Here is an 18,336-nt window from a genome sequence, read left to right on the forward strand (position 1 = left end):
TTTTATACGTTTAAAGATATATTTTTTTCATTAATGTTGATGTAAAAAATTATAATTTTGCACCTAAAGAATCTTAGAAAACTTACCTAACCTTATTATAACAAGAACAATTTATTTTAGCCTAACCCAACTAAATATATTTTAGATTTGTTTACAATAATTTAATACTTACTAAACAAACACACAGTGAAATATATTTTTTTCGTTAGGTTCAGAATGATTTTGACGAAATTATTCAATACACAAATTTTCGCTTGTCCTATATGGCAAGATGAGCGTTGCTATTTAAGCCAAGATCGCAAGTTCTGCCTATTCGGCACGACATATATATATATATATATATATATATATATATATATATATATATATATATATATATATATATATATATATATATATATATACATATATATATGTTGTGCCGAATAGGCAGAACTTGCGATCTTGGCTTAAATAGCAACGCTCATCTTGCCATATAGGACAAGCTAAAATTTATGTATGCAATAATTTCGCAAAATCATTCTGAACCTAACGACAAAAATATATTTCACTGTGTTTATTTAATACTAAATTACTGTGAACAAATATAAAATATATTTAGTTGGGTTAGGCTAAAATAAATTGTTTTTGTTATAATAAGGTTAGGTAAGTTTTCTAAGATTCTTTAGGTGCAAAATTAAAAATTTTTACATTAACATTAATGAAAAAAATATATCTTTAAACGTATAGGAGAAAATTTTAGAAAGGACTTAATTTTAAATGAGTTCTTGTTAATTGACCCGTTTTACATATTCGGCACGACATATATATATATATATATATATATATATATATATATATATATATATATATATATATATATATATATATATATATATATATATCATAGAGGTACCAATCATGCAATAAATGTTATTTTCGATACTGTAGCAAGTCTAAAGCATCAGGGGAATCTTGCCTTAATTGCCACCAGAGATGTTCATAAAGCTTTTGATAGCTTATGGCATGATGGTCTTATATACAAACTCATTGACCTACCAGACCATAACTGGACTTTTCTCAGATTAATATATAATTTCTTAACTCAACGAAAAATCATTCCCACCTTTCATGGCAAGTCGACAGAGCCTTTTATACCGACAGCTGGTGTCCCACAAGGTTCTTGTCTAAGTCCAATTCTGTTCAACTTTTATGTGAATGACCTTCCTCAACCAGAGTTTAATGATACAATTGTGACACAGTTTGCAGATGATGTTATTCATGTCGTCTCATCAACTCCGGTAACAGGAAAATACAAGTATGAGAGAGTCGTAGAAAAAATGAATATTGAACTTCGTAGAACATCTAATTGGGAAAAGAAATGGAGAATTACGACTAATCCTGACAAGGTCCTTGTTAGCACGATAGGATGTTTTGCATCAACAATTGAAGATAAAGGGGGTATCTCCATCAGAGGTACACCTGTAGCCATTAGAAACCCTAACAAGATCTTGGGATATGAAATAGACAGGCTGCTCCACTCAACATCTCATGTAACTAAAAAGATCAATATAGCCAAAGCCGGTCTTAGCAGTCTCTTTCGATTCAATCAAGCCCCTCAATATGTCAAAAAACATCTGTATAAAATGATAATAAGACCAATACTCGAATACCCTTGTGTCCCAATGTCATTAACAACAAAGACCAACATGCTACGGCTACAAAGGGTCCAGAATAGAGCTCTTCGCTTCATTACCGATACCAGGAGGAGAGACAGAGTTAAAATGGCAGATTTACACATACAACAAGATATTACTGCCATAAATGTACGCCTCGACACCCTAAAAAAGAAACAACTCTATTCAATGCAAGAACTATACATGCCAGATAGAGAACATCCTATACAAGTGGTAAATACCACGGATTATATCATCAATACTCCTCCTCACAGGACTCAAAGAATAACTCTCCCACAAAGGGTCCGTCGTTTTATACATAAAGATGATTACCATCGACCCATGATATTGAGCAACCTCCCTGATGAAGAAGATTGGGTACCACCAGAACCCTTCTATGTATACTGAGAACATCATCGCCCCCAATTAGGGAGACATCTTATATAACTTTCTAATGTAAAAATTATGCTATTTACTATGGCTGGACACCACCTGTAAGAAGCCATTGTCTCGAAATTATAAACTGGCCAGAAAATTATCGCCTTCATTGTCGCATAAATATACGTTGTGCAATCGCAAAAAAAAAAAAAGCAATTGCAACTTGTATAATTACTACCAATTCAGAGTCATGTACTTATATATCTGTTATATCTATGTGACTCTGATGGATTAGTATTATGCCCCTTAAAGAATATCTTATCATTTCACGTACACTTTTAAATTACACCAAAGTGGTTGGGCCACTTACCTTTATATCCTACCTCTCACCCCCCTCCCACCCTTTTCCAATATTTCTATCCTTACCCATCCTTTTTCCTTACCCATCTTACCAAAGCTCTGGTCATAAGAAGAAGAAGATATATATATATATATATATATATATATATATATATATATATATATATATATATATATATATATATATACATATATATGTACTCACCTGATTGTACTCACCTAATTGTGGTTGCAGGGGTCGAGACTCAGCTCCTGGCCCCACCTCTTCACTGATCGCTACTAGGTCCTCTCCCTCTCTGCTTCCTGAGCTTTGTCATACCTCTTCTTAAAACTATGTATGGTTCCTGCCTCCACTACTTCACTTGTTAGGCTATTCCACTTCCTGACGACTCTATGACTGAAGAAATACTTCCTAACGTCCCTGTGACTCGTCTGAGTCTTCAGCTTCCAGTTGTAACCTCTTGTTTCTGTGTCCCCACTCTGGAACATCCTATCTCTGTCCACCTTGTATATTCTCCGCAGTATCTTGTATGTCGTTATCATGTCTCCCCTGACCCTTCTGTCCTCCAGTGTCGTCAGTCCGATTTCCCTCAACCTTTCCTCGTATGACATTCCCCTGAGCTCTGGGACTAGCCTTGTTGCAAACCTTTGTACTTTCTCTAACTTCTTGCCGTGCTTGACCAGGTGTGGGTTCCAGACTGGTGCTGCGTACTCCAGTATGGGCCTAACATACACAGTGTACAGTGTCTTGAACGATTCCTTATTAAGGTATCGGAATGCTATTCTCAGATTTGTCAGGCGCCCGTATGCTGCAGCAGTTATTTGGTTGATGTGTGCCTCCGGTGACGTGCTCGGTGTTATGGTCACCCCAAGGTCTTTCTCCCTGAGTGAGGTCTATAGTCTTTGTCCACCTAGCCTATACTCTGCCTGCGGTCTTCTTTGCCCCTCTCCAATCTTCATGACTTTGCATTTGGCAGGATTGAATTCGAGAAGCCAGTTTCTGGACGACATGTCCAGCCTGTCCAGGTCTCTTTGCAGTCCTGCCTCATCCTCATCAGATTTAATTCTTCTCATCAACTTCATATCATCTGCGAATAGGGACACTTCAGAGTCTATTCCTTCCACCATGTCGTTCGCATATATCAAAATAGCACTGGTCCTAGAACTGACCCCTGTGGGACCCCGCTCGTCACAGGCGCCCACTGTGATACCTCTTCACGTACCATGACTCGTTGCTGCCTCCCTGTCAGGTATTCCCTGATCCAATGTAGTGCCCTCCCTGTTATATGCGCCTGATCGTCCAGCTTCTGCACTAATCTCTTGTGGGGAACTGTGTCAAAGGCCTTCCTGCAGTCTAGGAAAACGCAATCAACCCACCCCTCTCTCTCGTGTCTTGCTTCTGTTACCTTGTCATAAAACTCCAAGAGGTTTGTGACACAGGATTTGCCTTCCATGAACCCATGCTGGTTTTCATTTATAATCTTGTTCCGTTCCAGGTGTTCCACCACTCTCCTCCAGATAATCTTCTCCATGACTTTGCACACAATATATGTCAGAGACATAGGTCTGTAGTTAAGTGCCTCATTTCTGTTTCCTTTCTTAAAAATGGGGACTACATTTGCTGTCTTCCATTTCTCAGGTAGTTGCCCAGTTTCAAGGGATGTGTTGAAGATTGTGGTTAGGGGCACGCACAGCATCTCTGCTCCTTCTCTTAGGACCCATGGGGAGATGTCTGGTCCCATCGCCTTTGAGGTATCAAGGTCACTTAGCAGCTTCTGCACCTCCTCCTCGGTTGTTCGTATGTCATCAAACACTTGTTGGTATATTCCCTCTTGATGTTCCCTTCTGTGCTGTCTTCCCACAGCCCTTCCTGTCTATACTGTAAAAACTTCCTTAAATCTCCTGTTTAGCTCCTCACATACCTCCTGATCATTTGTTGTGAGTTCTCCACCTTCTGTCCTCAATCTGATCACCTGGTCTTTGACTGTTGTCTTCCTCCTGATGTGGCTATACAACAGTTTCAGGTCAGTCTTGATTTTCGATGCTATGTCATTTTCATACTGTCGCTGGGCCTCCCTCCTTACCTGTGCATACTCGTTCCTGGCTCTGCGACTGATCTCCCTATTTTCGTGTGTTCTCTGCCTTCTGTACTTTTTCCATTCTCCATTGCACTTTGGTTTTGCCTCCTTACACCATCGGGTAAACCAGGGGCTCGTTCTGGTCTTCCCATTGTTTCTGTTGCCCTTGGAAACAAACCTTTCCACTGCCTCCTTGCATTTTGTTGTTACATATTCCATCATTAATTTACAGGCTTTCCTGCCAGTTCTCTGTCCCACGGAACCTCCTGCAGGAAGTTCCTCAACCCTATGTAGTCCCCTCTTTTATAGTCAGGCTTTTCCCATTCAACTCCTGTTACTCTCTCTCCACTTGCAACTCTACTATGTATTCAAAGCACAGAACCACGTGGTCGCTAGCTCCTAGGGGACTGTCATACGTGATGTCCTCAATGTCTGAACTGCCCAGGGTGAACACAAGGTCCAATCTTGCTGGTTCACCCTCCCCTCTCACTCTGGTAGTGTCCTTAACATGTTGGTGCATGAGGTTTTCCAGCACCACGTCCAACATCTTGGCTCTCCATGTTTCGGGACCCCCATGTGGCTCCAGGTTTTCCCAGTCAATCTCCCTGTGGTTGAAATCCCCCATAACCAGCAACTTGCTCTGCTGAAGTGAGCTCTTCTTGCCACCTCAGCAAGTGTGTCCACCATTGCTCTGTTTCTCTCTTCATATTCCTATCTTGGCCTCCTGCAGTTCTGTGGTGGATTATACATCACTGCAATGACCACCTTGTGCTCCCCAGACTGAAGTGTACCTACCATGTAGTCTCTTTCTCCCGTCTCGTCTATGCCTCCAATTTTCTCGAATTTCCATCTGTTTTTTTATGAGCAGAGCAACCCCTCCTCCCCCTCTGCCCCTTCTATCTTTCCTCATGATCTGGTATCCTGGTGGGAAGATTGCATCTGTTATTGTCTCTGTGAGTTTTGTTTCTGTAACTGCTATGATGTCTGGGGTTTTCTCATTGTGTGTGTGTGTGTGTGTGTGTGTGTGTGTGTGTGTGTGTGTGTGTGTGTGTGTGTGTGTGTGTGTGTGTGTGTGTGTCTGTGTGTGTGTGTCTGTGTGTGTACTCACCTAATTGTGGTTGCAGGGGTCAAGATTCAGCTCCTGGCCCCGCCTCTTCACTGGTCGTTACTAGGTCCTCTCTCTCCCTGCTCCATGACCTTTATCATACCTCATCTTAAAACTATGTATGGTTCCTGCCTCCACTACATCACTTGCTAGACTATTCCACTTCCTGACAACTCTATGACTGAAGAAATACTTCCTAACATCCCTTTGACTTCCAATGTGACCCCCTTGTTTCTCTGTCCCCTCTCTGGAACTTCCTGTCTTTGTCCACCTTATATATTTCTTGCAGTGTTTTGTATGTTGTTATCATGTTTTCCCTAACCCTCCTGTCCTCCAGTGTCGTCAGGCTGATTTCTCTTAACCTCTCTTCGTAGGACATTTCCCTTAGCTCTGGAACTAGCCTTTTTGCAAACCTTCACACTTTCTCTAATTTCTTGACGTGCTTGACCAGGTGTGGGTTCCAAACTGGTGCTGCATACTCCAGTATGAGCTTGAAGTACACGGTGTACAGAGTCTTGAACGATTCCTTACTGAGGTATCGGAAGGCTATTCTCAGGTTTTCCAGGCGCCCATATGCTGCAGCAGTTATCTGGTTGATGTATGCTTCTGGAGACGTGCTCGTTATTATATTCACCCCAAGATCTTTCTCCTTGAGTTAGAAAAGCTTGGAAGGAGGATGGAGGAGATGATAGCTGCAGAGAGCAGAAGTGGGAGCAACATGCCATAGTAGCAGAAGCCAAGGTACAGTGCTTACAAGAGGAATTGAGAAATTTGAAACAGCCTAAAGAAAAAAATAACAATACAGACATAGCATCAGGAACTTCTATATCAGACACAGACAAGGGGACTGGAGGGAGCAAAGAAGCTATACTGTAAGCAAAGGCCCTGTCAGACCCACACGGGACCAAGACAAAGACAGGGATCACACTAGGAACAAATGAGAGGTCGGAAGACATTGAGATATGGTGTATGCAAGGACTCTACCAGACACTTGCAGAGGCCAGGAACAGCTGAGCAGGAAAGACAGACCAATGAGCCTAGAGGCCTCAGCTAGGGAAGGGATTGAAGGAAGGAACGCTCCAAGGGAAGGATCTAAAACACCTCAGAGGACACAATGGGAGAAACAGTGGGAGGAAGAAAGGGAGAGATCAGTTTTTGTCTATGGGTTCCTGGAAGCCAAAGGGGAAACCTATGATGAAAGAAAACAGGAGGAGAAAAAAGCGATTGAAGGTATCATGAAAGTGATAGGCAAGGGCGACATGACCCTGGTGACAATTTTTCATAGAACTGGGTGGTTCTCAAGGAGAAGGAAATGGCCTCTCAAAGTAATTTTCAAGACAGAATCCATAATCCTTTAGGAGAAAGCATGGCTGAGAGACGAACCAGAGTTCCAGAGTGTGTACCTCGATCGAGACAGAACGCAAGAGGAAAGGATGATACTGAAAGAGAGAGTGAAAAAACGAAAAGAGTAATGAGAGGAAATGACAAAGAAAAGCAGAATAACCTAGACACAAGAGGAAAGGCAAACATGCCCCCCATAAACACCCGCAGAAGGACTCCAACCACGACAGCCCCAAGGCAACTGAACAATCTAAACCAACAATCACACCAATCCCTCTGTCCCCACGTCAACACCACCAACCCCACCCCTACAGCAACCCCTATAGGAACTCTGCCCCCACCCCCACTGCAACACCCCATAGGCCCCCGCCAGGGCTCCTGCTCTCCCAACCCCAATATTCTTCCAGGACCACAGTTTTAGAACAGAAGCTGTAGGTTTGGTACACGAATGCGGATGGATTAACGAATAAATACGAGGAGTGGTATGAAAGAATCAATGAGAAGTACCCAGACAACATAGCAGTCACAGAAACGAAACTCACTGAGACAATAATAGATGCAATCTTCCCACCAGGATACCAGTGCCTGAGGAAAGATAGAAGGGGCAGAGGGGGAGGAAGGGTTGAACTGCTTGTAAAAAAAAAAGATGGAAATTCGTGGAAATGGGAGGCATGGATGAGATTTTAGAAAGGAATGCATAGTAGGTACACTTCAGTCTGGGGAGCACAAGGTAGTCATTGCAGTGATCTATAACCCACCACAGAACTGCAGGAGGCCATGAGTGGAATATGAAGCGAGCAACAGAGCAATGGTGGACACATTGGCTGAGGTGGCAAGAAGAGCTCACTCGAGCAGAGCAAAGTTACTGGTCATGGACGATTTCAACTACAGGGAGATCAATTGGGAAAACCTGGAGCCACACAGGGGTCCCAAAACATGGAGAGCCGAGATGGTGGAAGTGGTACTGGAAAACCTCATGCATCAACATGTTAAGGACACTACTAGAGAGAGAGGGGAGGATGAACCAGCAAGACTGGAACTTGTGTTCACCCTGAGCAGTTCAGACATTGAGGACATCACATATGAGAAGCCCTTAGGAGCTAGTGACCACGTGGTTCTGTGCTTTGAATACATAGTAGAGTTACAAGCAGATAGGGTAACATGAGTTGAATGGGAAAAGCCAGACTAACAAAGGGGGGACTACACAGGTTTAAGGAACTTCCTGCTGGAGATTTAATGGGACAGAGAACTGGTAGGAAAGTCAGTAAACAAAATGATGGAATACGTAACAACAAAATGCAAGGAGGCAGAGGAAAGGTTTGTTCCCATGGGCAACAGAAATAATGGGAAGATCAGAACGAGCCCCTGGTTTACTCGACGGTGTATGCCGGCAAAAACTAAGTGCAATAGAGAATGGAAAAAGTACAGAAAGCAAAGAACACTAGAAAATAAAAAGATTAGTTGAAGAGCCAGGAACAAGTATGCACAGGTAAGGAGGGAGGTCCAGCTACAGTATGAAAATAATATAGCATCGAAAGTCAAGTCTGACCCGAAACTTCTGTATAGCCACATCAGGAGAAGACAACAGTCAAAGACCAGGTGATCAGGCTGAGGACAGAAGGTGGGGAACTCAGAAGAAACGATCAAGAGGTATGTGATGAGCTCAACAGGAGATTTAAGGAAGTATTTACAATAGAGACAGGAAGGGCTCTGAGAAGACAGCACAGAGGGGAACATACCAACAAGTGATGGGTGACATACAAACAACAGAGGAGGAGGTGCAGAAGCTGCTAAGTGACTTTAATACTTCAAAGGCGATGAGACCAGACATCTCCACGTGGGTCCTTAGAGAAGGAGCAGAGGTGCTGTGCATGCCACTAACCACAATCTTCAATACATCCCTTGAAACTGGGCAACTACCTGAGGTTTGGAAGACGGCAAATGTAGTCCCCATTTTTAACATAGGAAACAGAAACATGGCACTAAACTACAGACCAGTGTCTCTGACGTGTATAGTATGCAAAGTCATGGAGAAGATTATCAGGAGGAGAGTGGTGGAGCACCTGGAATGGAACAAGATTATAAACAACAACCAGCAAGGATTCATGGAAGGCAAATCCTGTGTCACAAATCTTCTGGAGTTTTGTGATAAAGTAACAGAAGTAAGACACGAGAGAGAGGGGTGGGTTGATTTCATTTTCCTGGACTGGAGGAAGGCCTTCAACACAGTTCCTCACAAGAGATTAGTACAGAAGCTGGAAATATAAACAGAAGTGCAGTATAATGTGATCCTTTATTGACAACGTTTCGCCCACACAGTGGGCTTTTTCAAGTCACAAACAGATCTACCTGGGGTGGAAGGTACGCGAGTATGTACTATAAATACTCGCGTACTTTCCACCCCAGGTAGATCTGTTTGTGACTTGAAAAAGCCCACTGTGTGGGCGAAACGTTGTCAATAAAGGATCACATTATACTGCACATGTGTTTAGATTTCCATTGTGTCGGTATTTTATACCATTTATTTCCATAGTACAGAAGCTGGAGGATCAGGCACATATAACAGGAAGGGCACTGCAACGAATCAGAGAATACCTGACAGGGAGGCAACAACGAGTCATGGTACGTGATGAGGTATCACAGTGGGCGCATGTGACAAGCGGGGACCCACAGGGAACCAGTGCTATTTTTGATATATGTGAATGACATGATGGAAGGGATAGACTCTGAAGTGTCCCTGTTTGCAAATGATGTGAAGTTAATGAGAAGAATTAAATCAGATGAGGATCAGGCAGGACTACAAAGAGACCTGGACAGGTTGGACACGTGATTCACCAACTGGCTTCTCGAATTCAACCCTGCTAAATACAAAGTCATGAAGATTGGGGAAGAGCAAAGAAGACTGCAGACAGAGTATAGCCTAGGTGGACAAAGACTGAAAACCTCACTCAAGGAGAAAGATCTTGGGGTGACCATAACACCGAGCACGTCTCCCGAGGCACACAACCATATAACTGCTGCAGCATACGGGCGCCTGGCAAACCTGAAAATAGCATTCCAATACTTTAGTAAGGAATCATTCAAGACACTGTACTCTGTGTACATCAGGACCATACTGGAGTATGCAGCACCAGTTTGGAACCCACACCTGGTCAAGCACGTCAAGAAGTTGGAGAAAGTACAAAGGTTTGCAACAAGGCTATTTCCGGAGCTCAGAGGAATGTCCTACTATGAAAAGTTGAGCGAAATCGGATATAGGACACTGGAGGACAGGAGGGTCAGGGGAAAAGTGGTAACGGCATACAAAATACTGCGTGGAATAGATAAGGTGGACAGAGACAGGAGGTTCCAGAGATGGGACACAGAAACAAGGGGTCACAATTGGAAGCTGAAGTCTCAGACGAGTCACAGGGATGTTAGGAAATATTTCTTCAGTCATAGAGTCGTCAGTAAGTGGAATAGTCTAGCAAGTGATGTAGTGGAGGCAGGAACCATACATAGCTTTAAGACGAGGTATGACAAAGCTCAGGAAGCAGAGAGAGGGAGGACCTAGTAGCGATCAGTGAAGAGGCGGGGCTAGGAGCTGAGTCTCGACCCCTGCAACCTCAATTAGGTGAGGTGAGTACACACACACACACACACACACACACACACACACACACACACACACACACACAGGAGCTAGGACTCGGGGCCAGGAGCTAGGACTCGACCCCTGCAACCACAAATAGGTGAGTACAAGTGTCTGTAATATACCACTGTGGATAAAATACTTGGATATATCCTGAATATTCCTGAGTGAGTTGTCTCTGAATTCATTAATTTTATCGCACTCCAGTACTTAATGACGCAAGGTGTGACAATAGTTCATCTAGCAATGTTTACATTTCGTAACTGTGTCGAAGGCCTTCTTGCAGTCCAAGAAAATGCAATTGCCCCCAACCCTCTCTCTCTCGTGTCTTCTGTTACCTTGTTATAAAACTCCAGTCTGTTTGTGACACGTGTATACTCATCTATTTGTACTCGCCTATTTGTGGTTGCAAGGGTCGAGTCATAGCTCCTGGCCCCGCCTCTTCACTGATTGCTACTAGGTCCTCTCTCTCCCTGCCCCATGAGCTTTATCAAACCTCGTCTTAAAACTATGTATGGTTCCCGCCTCCACTACGTCACTTTCTAGGCTATTCCACGGCCTGACTACTCTATGACTGAAGAAATACTTCCTAACATCCCTTTGACTCATCTGATTCTTCAACTTTTAATTGTGACCCTTTGTTTCTGCGCCCCATCTCTTGAACATCCTATCTTTGTCCACCTTGTCTATTCGTCGCAGTATTTTGTATGTCATTATCATATCTCCCCTGACTCTCCTGTCCTCCAGTGTCGTCAGGCCGATTTCCCTTAACCTTTCTTTGTAGGACATTCCCCTTAACTCTGGGACTAGTCTTGCTGCAAACCTTTGCACTTTCTCTAGTTTCTTCACGTGCTTGGCTAGGTGTGGGTTCCAAACTGGTGCCGCATACTCCAATATGGGCCTAACGTACACGGTGTACAGGGTCCTGAATGATTCCTTATTAAGATGTCGGAATGCTGTTCTGAGGTTTGCCATGCGCCCATATGCTGCAGCCGTTATTTGGTTGATGTGCGCTTCAGGAGATGTGCCTGGTGTTATACTCACCCCCAAGATCTTTTTCTTTGAGCGAAGTTTGTAGTCTCTGACCCCCTAGACTGTACTTCGTCTGCGGTCTTCTTTGCCCTTCCCCAATCTTCATGACTTCGCACTTGGTGGGGATGAACTCCAGGAGCCAATTGCTGGACCAAGTCTGCAGCCTGTCCAGATCCCTTTGTAGATCTAATAGTGCTACTAGGTCGTCTCTCTCCCTGCTCCATGAACTTTATCATACCTCATCTTAAAGCTGTGTATGGTTCCTACCTCCACTTCCTCACTAGCTAGGCTATTCCCCTTCCTGACTGTGTGTGTGTGTCTGTGCCATCCTGAATAGGTAAAACTTGCTATTTTGGAATAAATAGCAGCACAAAAATCATTCTGAACCCAACAAAAAAATATGTTTCGTTGTTTGTTTATTATTAAATTATTGTTAACTTATCTAAAATATATTAGTTGAATTAGGCTAAATTAAATTGGGCTTGTTGCAATAATTTCAGTTAAGTTTTCTAAGATATTTTGGAACAAAATTATTAATTTTTACACTAACATAAATGAAAAAATATATCTTTAAACATATAAGAGAAAATTTCAGAAAGGATCTAATTTTAAATGAGTTCTTGGCACGACGTATATATATATATATATATATTTATATATATATATATATATATATATATATATATATATATATATATATATATTTATATATATAGTAGGTTGGTAGACAGCAACCACCCAGGGAAGTACTACCGTCCTGCCAGATGACTGTGAAACAGAAACCTGTAACTCTTTTGCATGATGGTAGGATTGCTGGTTTCTTTTTCTGTCTCATAAACACGCTAGATAACAGGGATATCTTGCTACTCCTACTTACACTTTGGTCACACTTCATAGACACGCACATGCATATATATATACATACATCTAGGTTTTTTCTCCTTTTCCTAAATAGCTGTTGTTCTTTATTTCTTCTATTGTCCATGGGGAAGTGGAAAATAATATTTCCTCCGTAAGCCATGCGTGTCGTATGAGGCGACTAAAATGCCGGGAGCAATGGGCTAGTAACCCCTTCTCCTGTAGACATTTACTAAAAAAGAGAAGAAAAGCTTTATAAAACTGGGATGTTTGAATGTGCGTGGATGTAGTCCGTGCTGGTTGTCGTTTATAAGCTTAATGTGTGTATGTGTGTATGTGTGTGTGTGTGTGTGTGTGTGTGTGTGTGTGTGTGTGTGTGTGTGTGTGTGTGTGTGTGTGTGTGTGTGTGTGCCCAGGTCATCCTGCAGTTTGCTATAATCTTCTCGCTCCTTCATGTTATTAAGATTTTTTAGCTCACCTGGAACACTATTTATATGTCTCACAAATAGTGAGGGACCAAGAGCTGAACATTGATGAACATAGTAAAAGTAAATTCGCGTATTTATATAGTTTTCTTTCAATGTGACTCGATGCCCTTTTTTTTCCTCGGGTATTTAATAATCTTAAAAACGTAGTTTCAGTTCTCCCAGATGATTTCTGCAATTCTGTCTTATCTCAAAGACCTTCCTGCAGTTGAGGAAAATGCTTTCTGTCCATCCATCTCTTTCTTAAACGATCTTTATGAGCCTTCTGTAAGCCATCATTAGTTTTATGTGGCACTGTATGAGACTTTTGAAACCTGTTGATGCTTTAGGATGACGTTTGTACTCTCCTTGTTTGTCACTGTTCTCGTCTCCAGTGTTTAGTTGTAGAAATGAAGAAGTGGCTTGTTTGACTCTTCATTCTTTTCATTCTTGAGGGAATGCTGCTTGAATCATTATTCCTTCAGGAGGAATAATGAGTAGGCTAGTTCCACCAGCAGCCTCATATCGTCCTCACTATCGTTTCAATGTATGCTAAATCAGAGATGATTATTACTTACTGCTCTTATTTATGTCACTGCTGCACGCATTTTTGAAGCAATCATCCAACTGCCTTTCTTCCCATTACTGTCTACTAAACTCTCACGAACACGATCATCGACTATACCTCATTTCCACTAGTCTTTGTTTACATGATCTCGTCGACCCGGGTCCATAACATAGCCAAGAATGAAGAGTGAAAAGAGTAGTTGACAAGGTAATACAAAAAAGACACAAATATGAGAAAACTGGATGAAGAGTCACATAGTGTATATTCAGTAAAAGAACTCAGACACATAAAGTGTTAAATCCATAAGGATCATACTGCGCCTGAGGTATGTGTGCTACTAGGCTTGATACGAGGAACGTAAGGGGTATTTCTAGTTCTCAAGAAAATAGGAATTTGGTAATTATCCTAGTATACAAACCACCATCAGCAACTACTGAGGAATTCACAGATCAGCTAAGGAAGAGAGATAGTTATCTGGATAGACTAGAAAATCCCACACCAAATATTTTACTCCTTGGAGATTTTAATCTCCCTCATGTGAAATGGAAGATGGCACAACGTAATGTTATACCAAAAATATCTCCGGGAAGCACCCTGGTTCAACAGGTACATACCAGGGAACTAATGAGGCTTTGTGAAAAGTAATTCATCCAATTAGAAATGAAAATATCCTGGATTTGATATTCACAAACAACGAGGAACTGATGAGAGACATAACAGTTACAAAGACAATATACTCTGATCATAACATCATAGAAGTTCGAACGAGTATTAACTCATGGTTAGGAAACTGTGTCACTAATGTTAGTTTAATTTTAACAACCATAGAACTGATTGGGAAAAAATAAACCATGAGCTAGCAGACATACCCTGGGAATCAGACATGAGCACCCTAAATCCCCACCAGTGCCTAGAGAAGCTGAATGGAGAAGCGTACGAAGTATGTATGAAACATGTACCATTGAGGAAACCCAGAAGAAGATCAGATATAGAGAGAGAGCGTAGGAGATGGTACAGAAGAAAACGGGTTAATAAATTACTTAAAAACACAAATATGCTACAACAGAAGAAAGACAGGCTTAGCCGAGAGATCAGTGAATTAGAGCAAAAACTTAGGATGTCATACCTCACAGAAGAAGACTCGTATACTGACGACGAACAGGAAATGAGTGAAATCCTAAAAGAACAGTATGAATCGGTGTTCAACAACCCACTACATGACAGTAAGGTAGAAAATACAGAAATATTTTTCACTCCAGAAGAAGGCCGCGCAGACCAACTAACTGGCATTAGTACAAATCCCATAGTTTTCGAAAAAGAACTGGGAAACATGCCCACTCACTTAGCACCTGGACCAGATTCATGGAATGCTCTATTTATAAAGAAATGCAAAGTACCACTAGCACGAGCCCTCAGTATTCTTTGGAGAAAGAGTTTAGATCTAGGTGACATACCGGAGGCCTTAAAGAGTGCAGACATAACTCCTTTGCAAAAGGGAGGTGGTAGAGCACTAGCTGAAAGTTACAGACCAGTAGACCTAACTTATCACATAAAAATCTTCGAAAGAGTAATGAGATGGCAGATTATAAATTTCATGGACCAGCACAGCCAGCATAACCCGAACCAGCATGGTTTTAGGGCAGGACGATCATGTCTGTCAGAGCGGCTGAGCCATTATGACAGAATTACGGAGACGTTGGAAGACGACCAAAATGTAGATGTGATTTACACAGATTTTGCAAAGGCATTTGGCAAATGCGATCGTGGAATGATAGCACACAAAATAAAGGCCACGGGCATTACGGGGAAAGTAGGCATATGGATTCTCGGGTTCTTAACACACAGAACACAAAAAGTAGTAGTGAACAGGGCAAGATCCAGCATCAGCGAGGTCAAAAGCTCAGTGCCCCAAGGTACTGTCCTGGTACCTCTGCTGTTTCTCATCCTCATGGCAGACATAGATAAAAAAAACCCGGCACACTTTTGTATCATCATTTGCAGATGACACTAAAATAAGCATGAAAGTCACTATGGTAGAGGACACTGAAAAAGTACAGAAAGACATAAACAGGGTTTTCCAGTGGGCAGTGGAGAACAACATGACGTTCATTGGTGATAAGTTCCAGCTGCTTACGTATGGAAAGAATGAAGAACTCAAAAGGAACATTATATACAAAACTCAAGAGGGTCACCAAATAGAACGTAAGGAACACGTAAAAGATCTGGGAATAATTATGTCAGCGGACCTTTCTTTTAAAGACCATAAAAAGACAAAGATCACGACAGCCAGGAAGATGACGGGGTGGGTATTGAGAACTTTCAAAACAAGGGAAATAATACCGGTAGTGACACTCTTCAAATCACTAATGCTCCCTCGTGCTGACGGCCCCGTTCAAAGTAGGAGAAATATCGGAGCTGGAACAAATACAGAGATCGTTTACGGCTCACATTAAGCCTGTAAAGTACCTAAACTACTGGGAACACCTGCAAGTTTTGAACATGTATTCGTTGGAGCGGAGGAGAGAGATGTACATGATAATATATACCTGGAAGGTACTCGAGGGCTTGGTCCTAAAATCTGCACACTGCTATAGCAACATACTGGAGTGAGAGACATGGGAGGAAGTGTAAAATAAACCCAGTGAGGAGCAGGGGTGCGGTGGGGACAATAAGGGAACACTGTATCAACATCCGGGGTCCCAGACTATTCAACATCGTACCAGAAGATATCAGAAGCACTGCTGGAACAAGTGTAGAAGCCTTCAAGAGGAAACTGGTCAAGTATCTTCACCAGGTGCCAGACCAACCAGGCTGTGATGGATATGTGGGGCAGCGGGCCTCCAGCAACAACAGCCTGGTTGACCAGGCAAGAACCAGACGAGCTTGGCCCAAGGCCGGGCTCAGAGAGTAGATTAACTCTCAAAACTCTTCAAAGGTATATCAAAGGTATCAACAGCCGTTCACCAGCGTCTTCTCAAGAGGGCATTATCATATAGGTTTCACGATAACAGTGAACGGCACAACCCAAAGAAAAAAAATATTTGCTGACTATGCTGCACATCACAGTGCTGGCCATAAAAATACTAGCGCCATTCAGACACTTGGTATATATATGAAGCGGTAGGAAAGACACTTGTCAGTAACCTCAAGATATTCTCTGGGTGACACAACTACTCTTCTTCACTCCAACTTCGTATACATGAGGTGAGTGAAGATATTCAGTCGCTGTAATAACCAACAGGTGTCGCTTCTTGACTATCCCAAAAAGGGTACCGAAGGATGTTCCCTGTTTCTTTTTTTCCTTCCACCAACTTTTCACCTAATTTGCTGAAATGCTCAACACAACAAGGGATTTTCTATACAGTCGTATGTCATTGATGTCAGCTATGGTCTGTATACCTTGTACATGTACTGGTAGTAAAGAAAGATATTATATTATTATTATTATTAAAACACAGCATAAATATCCATTTGCCAATTTTATTAAGCAAATTGGTTTCCTTTTAATAACAAGTGAATGCTTCTTCAGATCAACTTCAAACTCTAAGTGTCTGTGTATATTAATAAGAAGTATTTTTGTATTGGTTTTGATCTGCGTGACTGACAGTCTGATCACATTGGGATATCCAAAAAAAATAGCAATAAAATGTTTTTCTCACAGTTTTGAGAATAATTTTCAATAGAGTGTATATGTGAAAAGTAAATTTAAAAAAAAAAAAGTCCGCAGATTTACACAGTTTCTCAATTTAACGAGGGAAGACTTTCCTGTTTTCTGATCACTGTCAGAAACAATGTCGTTCACTTTATCACCAATTTCTTGGCATATAGACAGACTGGTTATAAATGACCATAATTTTTAAAGGGGTGGACCGGTAAGCCAGCGGAAGGCCTCGGTCAGATGACCGAAAGCTCCAAAGGCGGGTCATCATCTGACTAAGACCCGCGTCAGGAAACATTTGTCCTGTTTCCTGACGAACCTTACCTAACCTAACCTCACCAATTTCATTTATTACTCGAGAACAGTTACTGGATCAGCTTCAAAATTTGGGCAGGATTGATGAGGCTACTCTCGTGGCTGCCTTAATTAACAAGTCTTACATAGGTTATTCCTGTGTTTATATTTTTGTCTTAATTACTGTTGAAAGGCTCCTATTTCATCATTTTCTCCTTGTTGCTGGTAACGGGATCTTGATCCAAGGAACTATACGTGTCTTCCCCTTGCTTGAATCGAATTTGAAATCTTCCCATTCAACTTGGCTATGACCCCTACGGGTTTAGTCCTTTCTTCAGATTATAACATAATTGTGGCTGATTCATTGTCTGTGACACTTGGTTTAACAGGTTTAAGAGGCGCCTGAGTTCCTCTGTCTCCTAATATCATGTTTATTTTTCCACTATAATCTACCTTGTTCATAATTACTATCGCATTTGCTGTGTCTCCTTTCGTAAGGTGAAGTCCAGGATCTTTCCTTAATTTATGGTATAACTTAACAAATCTTTAAGGACAATTGAGTTGCAGAAGTCTGAGCTTTGCTCAGACTTCCGTGGTTTGTACGTCGGTTTGTGGGGCGAGAAGTAACAGCCTGATTGATCAGGCCCTGATCCGCCACCAGGCCTGGTCACAGACCGGGCCGCGGGAGCATTGATCCACGAAACCCTCTCCAGGTATTCTCCAGGTATACTCCAGGTATACTCCAGGTATACTCCAGGTATGCTCCAGGTATGCTCCAGGTACACTCCAGGTATACTCCAGGTATACTCCAGGTATACTCCAGGTATGCTCCAGGTATACTCCAGGTATGCTCCAGGTATACTCCAGGTATACTCCAGGTATACTCCAGGTATACTTCAGGTATACTCCAGGTA

At 42.0% G+C, this 18,336-nt stretch overlaps 1 protein-coding gene across 2 annotated transcripts in view; it reads left to right on the forward strand.

The window, feature by feature from the left end:
- The first annotated feature begins 16,582 nt into the window (after window positions 1-16,582).
- LOC128698112 (lysozyme C-like) overlaps window positions 16,583-18,336 on the forward strand; it is an 80,743-nt gene continuing 78,989 nt past the window's right edge. Inside the window, exon 1 of one of the 2 annotated variants that reach the window (XM_053790231.2) lies at window positions 16,583-16,674. In XM_053790231.2, the coding sequence (XP_053646206.2) occupies window positions 16,670-16,674 (5 nt within the window). In that variant the 5' untranslated portion in view covers window positions 16,583-16,669. The remainder of the gene's footprint in view (window positions 16,675-18,336) is intronic. The other variant, XM_070097654.1, reaches the window with a different exon arrangement.

Source organism: Cherax quadricarinatus, chromosome 58 (assembly GCF_038502225.1).
Source record: "Cherax quadricarinatus isolate ZL_2023a chromosome 58, ASM3850222v1, whole genome shotgun sequence".
NCBI lineage: Eukaryota > Metazoa > Arthropoda > Malacostraca > Decapoda > Parastacidae > Cherax > Cherax quadricarinatus.